We start from the raw sequence: 10,442 nt of genomic DNA on the forward strand, positions 1-10,442 counted from the left end.
TGAGGCCTCTTATAGTGAGACTGTCCAACAGAGAGAGAAATAACCTAAAAGCAATTTCTAGGCAGTTGAGATTTTAAGACTTTGTGGTTGTCTCCCTCTAGTGTTAGTCTTGTGGACATTAACAGGGCTGTTAAACTTGTTTTTATTTGTCTGTTTGGTTGTGTTATACATTCACCTGCCAGTTTTATTAAGTAAGAGGTAAAAACTGGTGAAGTATAATACATCAGTCCTGCAATAAATCTGACCATCATGAAGGTTATAATCTTCAGTTTCTAATAAATCTGTTTTAGAGAAGTTTTTATACCCTCATTCATCAAAATAGCAGGGACAAAATATTTTAAAAAAAATGCCTCTCAGTATAACTTACTGTAGTTCAACAGCACCACAAACTACAGCCTCTAAAATGACCATAAACTAAACTAAACTAAACTAAAACTGAATCTTATAACCCTCATGAAGGTAGGATTTGTTGCAGTGCTGTTGTATCTTGCTGCATTAGTTTTATCTGGGTGTTCCTAATAAACTGGCGGGTGAGTGTATCTGTTTTTGACTCTTTCAGCCTCGTCTCTTTACTATCTGTCTATCAGTTTCAAAAAGAGGAAATTCCATACTTAGGAGACTGCAACTTTGGAAGATACCAAGTTGTCCAACTCTGATTGCTGAAGCCCCATATTAACTTTTGCTGAACTTCAGAAGGTATTTTAACAGAATGAGATCTGTGAATTTGTCTCTTATTTCTTACTTACAACAAAAACTGAATGTAGATACCATATGGGTACTGTTTTAAGACAGGTTAAAAAATGGGAACCTATTCTTTACAGGCTTTAAGTTTGCTTTTACCAGACTTAATAAATAAAATAAAATTATGGCAACAATAATGATAACCAGAGATGGAGGAAGTAATTAGATCCTTTACATGAGTAAAAGTACAAATACAGCAATGTAACAATACCTCATTATAAATAAAAGTCCTGCATTCCTACATCAGCTTGATGTAGTTAAAGTATTGAAGTAAAAGTAGTGGTTTGGTCCCTCTGAGTGATATATTATTATATATGACATCATTAGATTATTAATACTGAAACATCAGTGTTAGAGCAGCATGTTACTGTTGTAGCTACTGGAGGTGGAGCTAGTTTCAACTACTTTATATACAGTTAGCTAGTTTAGTCCAGTGGTGCCCAACCAAGGGGTCGGGTCCCTCCAAAGAGTCACCAGATAAATCTGAGGGGTCATGAGATGATTGATGGGAGACAAAAGAAGAAAAAACAAAGTTCTGATAGACAAATCTGTTTTCAGTTTTTGGACTTTTTCTCTAATCGTTGATTTTTGGTGAAATATTGGATCCTTTTAACATTTATTGAAATGAAACCATGTGAGAAGTTTAGAGGGAAAAATCACTATTTGGTGGAGCTGTTAACAACTCATAGACATGTGAAATGTGACCCCGACTACACACTGCTTTTTGTAAGACATCAAAAGCCAAAAAGATTGGAAACCACTGGTTTCATCTTTAACAATGTGTTGTATTTTAAAAGCTTGTTATATTATCCATTGTGCCAAATCATCATCTGAAAACTAAAGCTGTCAGATAAATGTAGTGGAGTAGAAAGTGTTTCTCTCTGAAGTGTAGTGGAGTGGAAGTATATAATAGCATCAAATGGAAAGTAAAAGTGAGTGAAGTAAGTGAAAGTACCCCAAAATTGTACTTACAATACTTGAGTAAATATACTTAGCCACACCACTGATGATAACTTCACAGAAATGTTCAGAATATATTTAAAAGATGTTCCCCAGAAGTTTTTAATTAGAATTTTTTGTGCGTGATTTTTGTTATTATAATTGTTATTTTCCCGGAGTGCGCATGCGTAGTTTTAAACCGTCAACGGTTGGCTGTGGTGGGAGCTCCCCGCTGTCAGCTGGTTGTTTGCTGCACTGACCTTCGACTTTATGACGGCGGACCGCATGTTTCTCCAGACAAATATCGACAGACCGGGAGTGAGTAGAGTTAATATCATCCGAGAAAAGCTTTAAGTTGACTGTGAACGCTTTAAATGATGTTCAGACGGCTTTTTTCAAAACGCTACAACATTTACGTGACAGCCTTCTTCTGTGAGTAACGTTATTCTTTAAGATTTCCGTTATGAAACGGTTAACAATAATAATAATAATACAGTACAGCGTACAGTAAACGTTATGATAAGCTCACTAACACTGCTTTAGCAAAAACCTTGAGAGCAACAGCTAAAGAGCAATAATAACATATCTGAATTACAGCGGCACAACCAATATATCACCTGTGTTTTTCTTACTCTGTCATTACAGCTGTGTGTGGCAGCTAGTGCGCATGCGCCAAGTGGAGGCTGCGTCATTTACGTGGAGTTATGATTTGAAGAGGCCACATGCACAGCTTCCAGTGCGCGTTCACGTTTGCCTAATTGCCCACTACTGTGTAATTAATCCTGAGTGAAGCTGACTGACTGTCTTCATGAGGCTGCAGCAGCTTGGAGCAAAGCCAGGAGCGGCACGTGTTTGCAGGTGTGTTTGTTTATGGCAGGACCATGTAATCAGTATGTTTATGATTTGGCTGCAGCTAAGGATTATTTTCATTGTCAGTTTATCTGTTGATTGCCTCCTCGATTAATCAATTTAGTCAATCCAAAGATATTCAATAAAATCTTCACATCTGAGAAGCCGGAACAAGAGAATTTTGGCAGTTTTACCTAAATAATGACTCTATGATTAATCAATTATTAAAATAGGTGGCAATTAACATTCTGTCATTGTATAATTGATCAATCGACTAATAGTGGCAGATCTAAACTACTTGATCAAGCATCTCCATATTAATTGATGGGAAAATCATTGTGTAGTGTACAAATGTGAATTTATCCAAGATAGGCCTTTTGTCTTTGGTACCGCACACTCAAAATTAATTAAATGTTTTATCACAGACATAAATAACACAGAAGATCAGAGCAACATTAAACCAGTTGTAAAAGTTTTTTTTAATTAAATAAGCTCAGCTTGGATTATTTATTAGCTTTTCTATGAACAATATTGATTTGGAAAAGCTTCTTACTATTGGAATTACATTATGTATAAATCACAAAATTCAAAACTAATCATATTCAAATAAACAAAGAACAGGATGTTGATAAGGTGACCAAATGGTTAACAGTTTTGATAATGGATTCATCATATAATGCATTTATAAACGAAAAATGTCAAATATTTGGAATGAAAGTTTCTCAAAATATGAGGATCTGCGGCTTTTTCTCTGTCTTATATAACTGTGAATTGAACATCTCCGGGTTTTAGACTGTTGACCAGATATAACAAGCACTTTGATTATGTTCTGGGTTTGCTGTGATGGCCATTTATGTACAAAACTACAAATGAATTCTATGAATCAATAAAAAAAGAGCATGTTGCAGCCCCAGTTTTGATCAGGAAACAACACTCGATGTCTCACGTTGCATGTGACATTGATTCTAATGTAAAACCTTTATTATCTTGCAGCTTTTAGCTCACTTAAATCTGGTGCTTCTGACCTCCCTGCACCTCTCCGACAGCAGGTAGGTTTCAGATCTGTAGCCTTTTCAGTAACTATTCAGCACATGTTGAAACACAGATGCTTTCATTTTCCTCCTTATCAGTCAGTTTTTCTAGGTAGTTTTTCTAGATAGGTTTGTTTTCAGTCTTTCAGTGCGTGTGGGTTTAAGTGTGTTGGCTGCAAATTCCTGTAATTCCTGCAGCACTTGAGCGAGTGGCATTAGGTGAGGAATGGATCAGGTCACTGTGCTGTGCTTCTTGTTGCTTCAGGTTATTTTTGAGCAACAGAGAGTAAAACAAAAATAGTCTAAATTATTGTTTGCTTTGACATATTACACTCGTGACAAGAGTACTGTTACCATTAGTTAAGAATAATCAGGTTGGTTATTTTTACTCTTTTCTAGGAAATCAAACAGAACAAGCTGACAGCTGACAGGAAGACAACCAAAGTGAAAATGGGGGAATTCTTCTAGAAATTCTGATCATAGTAGTTCAGAGAAAGTCAATAATTGCAGCTCCTGTAGCTGAAAGAGAGGAACTTAAAGATTGCAGCTGTTCCTTTTTCAAGGGAAAAGTGAACGTACCATGTGAGCTTTTTACTGTCAGCAGCACAAAATGTTGAGGAGTATTTTTCCTCTTTAAAATAAACACTAATGATCCAAGTGTTGCTGTGGTGACGCAATAAAAAATGTGGTTTTCTGGGTTTTAAATGAGCAGTAGAATGGAGATACCAGCTTAAAGGTTATTTACAATTTCTACATGTTTTTTTAAAAAACATATCTGTGCAGCTTTGACATGTGTGTGAGTGCATGGATACTTGAGCTCTTGTTTATGTGCATAGAATTCTGGATGTTGAGAAACATGTGTTTCAAAATGAGTTTTTGAGAACGGAAGTATCAGCAAATTGATGGTTTACATCATAGTCAGACTTCATACATACAAAGTCCAGGTTTAGAGAGAACATACAAAGGTGCACCAGACTCTGTAAATCATTCATAAACATCTAAATGGCATAGCATTGCGACCTATATATGCTCGAGTGTCATATTACCGCATTGGTTACTACTTCAATGCAGAAATAAACCATTTGACACCGTTAAATGACGAAGTGAAGAAGAACAAAACTCAATCAAAAACTTGTGAAATATTGAAGACAAAAAAAGATAAGTTTTATTTTCTGTGTCACTTTCAGCTCATTGATCCATGTCTATGAAAAGCAGGAAAGAGAAATCAAGAGCAAACTGTTTAAGGCTCTTTGTTGTCCTTCAGTATTGAACAAGCAAATATTTTCACATAGCTGATCCATCAACACTTGTTTAGCAGTCATTGTCAGAGTTCACCTCTCACCTATATCTCGTTCTCAAACGAAGGGCAGCTTGTTAAGCAGCCCGGTCAAACTGACACGGCACGACCAGGGAATTTATTGTCTTGTGAGGAGTTAATGATTACGGCTATTGACAACCGCAGAGAGGATCTGATTCTTCACACGCACTTTAAGAAAGAGAGCTATCACTTCCATTTCCTCTTCCCTGAGACTTCATGTCCTTTACTTCCTTAGTCCTCTAACAACCCTCCTCAATCTGCTTACACACTGACTTCTGTTTCCTTTCATTTGTACTGATAAATCTCTTTTAGTCATGACCAGCCTGGAGCCCAAAGCAGAGAGCCGGAGTGATGAAGCCGAGGGCCCTGACGGAGGCTGGGGCTGGGTGCTGGTCGGGGCCCTGTTTGTCAGCACCAGCCTTGTGTTCGGCCTGATGCGTAGCTTGGGGATCTTTTTTGTGGAGTTTGTCCAGTACTTCGAGGAGAGCGCTCAGGCCATCTCCTGGATCTCTTCAACAGGCCTGGCGGCACAGCAGTTCTTCAGTGAGTCATTATGTGTGTTAAAGTATGAACGTGCTGTTTGTTATTGCAGCTGCAACTAACAATTGTTTCAGCAAGGGATTCATCTGTTGGTTATTTTTTTTTATGAATGCTCTAATCATGCAGTCTATAAAAATGTCAAAAAAAGACCATCAAAGTTTGTCAGAGCCCAAGCTGACGTCTTCAAATTGCTTTTTTTGTTTGACCAACACATTTGAAAGCTCAAATATATTAAATTTTTGATGTAAAAGCAGCAAATCCTCACATTTTAGACTCTTGTTTTGCTAGATAAATGACTTACAGTCAACTTTTTAAATGGTTGCAGATTAATTTTCCGCTGATTGACTCATAATTTAACACACTAATTGTTTCAGCGGTATTTGTTATTCCATTATCCAAGTAAAACCCATTATCTCGTGTCTTCTCTCTTATTAAATCCATATTAATCACACAGGAAGAGAAACAGTGTTATGTGGATTGTGACAGAAGGGCTGTGACTCATTAACTACTTAACAAGCAATCGGTTTGTAATGACTGACTGGGTCATTTATGACTGAACTTAATGAACTTCCGAAATGTTTTCAAGGATATCAAATACGCCAGGCTGACTTTTGAGGGAAATGTGGAGGAAAAAAAACTGCACAAAGTATCTACAAATTTTCATTTGATGGTGTTGTGCAGCCATGAACAACATATCTCTCTCACTGCAAACATCATAATGCTTCAGTGAAGAGATTAAACAGGCTGATATCAGACATATAATGATGATGCCAGATGAGGAAACTGCATGATGGATGATCTCAAGGTTTTAGCGTTAGCGTTCTCATTTCTAGTTTTAGTAAAAAGAACACAGACGAGGATAAAAACAAAGCTGTTTGTTAGTTGACTGCAAACATTTGGACTAATGGAGCTGTGTGTGTTTGTTTCGCAGGTCCTCTGGGTGCCGCTCTGTGTAACGCATATGATGCCCGAGTGGTGGTGATGACGGGCGGCTGTCTCGCTGGGCTCGGCCTCGTACTCGCCTCGCAGGCCACCTGTCTCGTTCACCTCTACCTCACTATGGGTGTAATTTCAGGTAACGTGCCTGCCATGTAGTTCCTGTTCCTTCGGGGATAACTGGATTAGAAAACATCTCTGTCTTCTGTCCTCCAGGTTTGGGTTGGGGGCTGGTCTTCACTCCCATGGTGGCCACAGTCATGGCTAACTTCAAACGGCGGCGGACCCTGGCTCTAGGACTGGCGTTCTCCAGCATCGGCCTCTCCTCCTTCGCTTTCAACCCGCTCTTCCAGCTGCTGGTGGAGGTGTACGCCTGGCGAGGGGCCCTGCTGATTCTGGGGGGCCTGAGCCTCAACATTGTACCCTGCGGGGCTCTCATCCGTCCAAAGCGACGCTCCAAAGCCCCAGCAAAGGTGAGACCAAACTCTCCCGTCTTCACCTGTTGTACCACATCATATATGTACAGCAGGGGGCTGGATTCAATAAATGATGTCAAAGGAAAAGATAAAACTGTTGCTGACAGATAAAAAATACCTCATAAAGTAAAATGGTACAACTGGTTTATGACATCATCAAGTCATTACTTAATGTCACTACTTTCCATGTATTGTCTGCTGTATTGAGAAGGATAAATAACTTTTATCTTAGGAAATAAGTGGTTAAGATGAAGCTCGGCATTTCCTCTCCTGCAGGTGGATTCAGAGAGCAAGTTGTCATGTGCTGCAGCGCTGCACCGAGTCTCCTCATACCTGGAGCTGTCGCTGCTCTGCGAGAGGCCTTACGTCACCTACACCATGGCCATCACTCTTCTTAACGTCGGCTACTTCGTGCCATATTTCCACCTGGTGGCCCACAGCCGCCAAGCCGGCTTCTCAGAGTACCAGGCTGCTTTTGTCATGTCAGCTGCCGGAGCTACGGACATTTTTGGCCGCATAGTGTCGGGCTGGTTCTCAGACCTGGGTCACTTTCGGCTGATCCATTTGCTGAGCTTATGGACGACGCTGGCGGGGGTGTTTATCATGCTGCTGCCTGTGAGCTCCTTGTACGGTTCCTACTACGCCCTGGTGGTGATCAGCCTCCTCTACGGCTTCTGCTCTGGAGCGTTGACCTCCGTGGTCTTTGCGGCGGTGCCGTTGGTCGTGGGTGTGGAGCGCATGATGGGAGCCCTCGGGCTGCTGCAGCTCATTGAGAGCGGTGCAGGACTGCTGGGGACACCTCTGTCAGGTAGGACTAGTACAAAAAGTCAAGACTGACTTAATAAATCACGCTGTTAAAGGACGGAGTTTGCAATTTTGATTGCACATTGAGTTTATATATCTTTCCATTGAGGGTCATGTCACCTTTTTTTCCATGTTATCTAAAGTGACCTAAATCAGGCTGTAAACACAAGTTAACACACTGAAGCTAAAAGTAGTCAAACATTAATTGGAGTAATCAGGGTCAACCTCACTGTTACTCTTTCCTCTTGTTTTTTTTTGTTTTTTTTTAAAAAGTTTTTTAAGTCTTAGATCTTCATTCCCAACCTTATCACACAGAGAGGGTCAGAACACCTAAATATAATAATATAATAAATAAAAACAAAGTATTTTCTCACTAACCTCGATTGGTATCCAGTCATGCAGATAGATTTGGTTTTATTTATTGAGGTTTTCTGTGAGATTCCTGCTTCCACCCCAACACAACGGAGGTGAATATTATTTAGTTTGTGGTGCTCAAGCATTAAAAATACCAAAAAAAAATCAACAGCAGCATGTTTTTACAGAATCAATGTCCCTGTCATGCTGGACAATCCACAAAACACACTCGCTGCAGTTTCAGTTGTCAACAGTAGTTCCAATAAAAGTCGACAATGGTCACGTCTCTCGCCTTTGGCAGATAAAAAATGTTCAGTCTGTCCATCCTGTACTTTATGTGTCATTTTGATTTATTAATAAATCTCACTAAACTGAATAATGATAGCCTCACTAGCATCAGAGCGCTCCTCTTCATTCATTGCTGCCAAATAAATCAGATATTCTCGGACATTTTCACAGCAGATATTTGGTCACAGGTGGAGCTAGTTACTGCAATTAGTGATGCTATTGGTTACAGCTGTGTTTGACAGACAGATGAAAATGTCTGCTGTAAAAAAAAAGTCCATTTAACTTCAATTTCACTCCAGTCTTCTCTTTGGTCATGTGAAATCTCAAAGACAGAAGTCTCTAAGCCGGGGCAAATTAAACCTGGGTCAACTGACCCTTAATCTTGTTTAACCATTTAAAGATGTCACAGTAATAAGACTTTAAAAGCTTCTTAAAAACATGATTCTGCATGAACACAAATTACAGTAAAGCCACTATTATCTACTACTATTTCTTCTTGTTTACATTACGATGAGTGTTTTTCTTAATCACCATGAGACCAACTATGTGCACCTCATTTATTTCCCTTAAGTGGATCAGTTTCATTTGATTGTTTGGATTTCTTACTTATTATGTAACATCTTTATGCCCTTTTATTTGTGTGTTCTGTGTTTTAACGTGAATCTTTTCTCTTCTATCTCTAGGGTTGCTCAAAGACATCACAGGCAACTACATCGCCTCCTTCATAGTAGCGGGGTCTTTCCTCATCCTCGGCACCTTGACCATGGCCACTCTGCCTCACTACTTCTCCTGCACGGATCCGCCGCCTCCGCAAAGACGTTCCCTTGACAACAAAAATAAGGCTCTACATTCAGAGATGGAGCAGATGAACAGTTTGCCTTCTGACACGAATCATAGAGGAGCCGAATGGTCTGAAAGGTGAAATAATTTGGATCAATAAGCTGCAAGACTGTGTAAGTTAAGAGTTAAGAACCTTGTTGGTACTCTTCAGTTCAGACCTGAAGACGCCAGCAGTAAGTTTGCTGTCACATTAAGTCGCTGAAAGGCTACATGTTTGCATCATACCTCCGTCCCAGAAGTAAAGACCGAAGCTTACTGTGAAAACTCGGTTACAGATTGTAACCTCAGTTTAATGTTTAGGCCAGCGCCGCCTGCCTTAAAGAAGACTCTGGACATTTAAACATGTTATTTACAACGTGCAGATCTGTGGTTGCTTTACACGCACAGTGAGATGACATACAAGATAGGAAAAGAGATGTTTTACTTCTGTTGTATTATTACACAAACTATCAAGTTTGCACATATTTGACTCAAGAGCCAAGAAGCAAAAAAAGAGTTTTATAATCTTTGAATGTAAAATGTGAATCTGACTCTTAGTAGTATATTTTAAATGTTACCTACATAATTAATCTTTAACTATCCTCTTTATATATAAATTCAATTAATGAAGCACTAATGGCATTTAACTATGGATGAATTAAGTCGTCCAAATGATTCTTGGTCTTAACACAACTGTGTGATTTGTGGCTGCAGATTTATGGATTCAAGAGAGAGAATTTCTTAATAATTAGCAGCACCGCTCTGCTCGCTGTTAACACTGATTCATTATGAGCACGGCAGCAGCTCTTAAAAAAAAAACAAAAAAAACAAGAGCTGCTCACACCAACACTGTTCTCCCTCTCAGACTCAGGAATTTCTCCTCCAAACAGGAATAAGAGACTGTTGTTTCTCAAGTGCATTTTTCTGATGGCACAGTAACGATGTGTGCCAAAACACTTTGTACTTTTGTAAACCATAAACCAAGACTGCCTTTGTAAACAGATATTTGGCTTTTTAGAACAGCTGAATGAACAACAGGTTTGCAGGGTTACTGTGACCTGTTGGTTACTGGTCCACTAATTTCTCTGTGGGCGTCCTGGCAAAGCAAAAGGCTCTTGATTGAATATTTTACTTCATCCTGCTGGCAGCTACTGAAGAGTAAGAGCTTCAGTAATTGTTGACATTCGTCTTAACCAGCTACGTGTTTCCTGAGAGATTCAAAGCTGTGACCTTCTAGTCTTAAACCTACCACTCTCGAACTTAAAATGTGATATTTTGCACTTTATCTACAATAAAAGAGAAGTGTATTTTGTTTTATTGTGTCCATGTGTCTTTTGTAGCAGCATC

At 39.3% G+C, this 10,442-nt stretch overlaps 1 protein-coding gene across 3 annotated transcripts; it reads left to right on the forward strand.

Annotated features, from left to right (window-relative positions):
* Positions 1-1,867: 1,867 nt before the first annotated feature.
* Positions 1,868-10,407, forward strand: slc16a13 (solute carrier family 16 member 13). Of its 3 annotated transcripts, none has more exons than XM_067580952.1 (8): positions 1,868-1,998; positions 2,326-2,538; positions 3,523-3,578; positions 3,960-5,421; positions 6,350-6,493; positions 6,571-6,827; positions 7,107-7,638; positions 8,960-10,407. In XM_067580952.1, exons 4-8 carry the CDS (start codon positions 5,193-5,195, stop codon positions 9,196-9,198), a joined length of 1,401 nt encoding a protein of 466 aa, XP_067437053.1. In that variant the 5' UTR covers positions 1,868-1,998; positions 2,326-2,538; positions 3,523-3,578; positions 3,960-5,192; the 3' UTR covers positions 9,199-10,407. The 3 variants fall into 3 exon arrangements, with proteins under 3 accessions (XP_067437053.1, XP_067437051.1, XP_067437052.1); XM_067580950.1 differs by having other exon boundaries at positions 5,191-5,421; XM_067580951.1 differs by having other exon boundaries at positions 1,869-2,112; positions 5,191-5,421.
* Positions 10,408-10,442: the final 35 nt, after the last annotated feature.

Source organism: Thunnus thynnus, chromosome 22, assembly GCF_963924715.1.
Source record: "Thunnus thynnus chromosome 22, fThuThy2.1, whole genome shotgun sequence".
Classification (NCBI taxonomy): domain Eukaryota; kingdom Metazoa; phylum Chordata; class Actinopteri; order Scombriformes; family Scombridae; genus Thunnus; species Thunnus thynnus.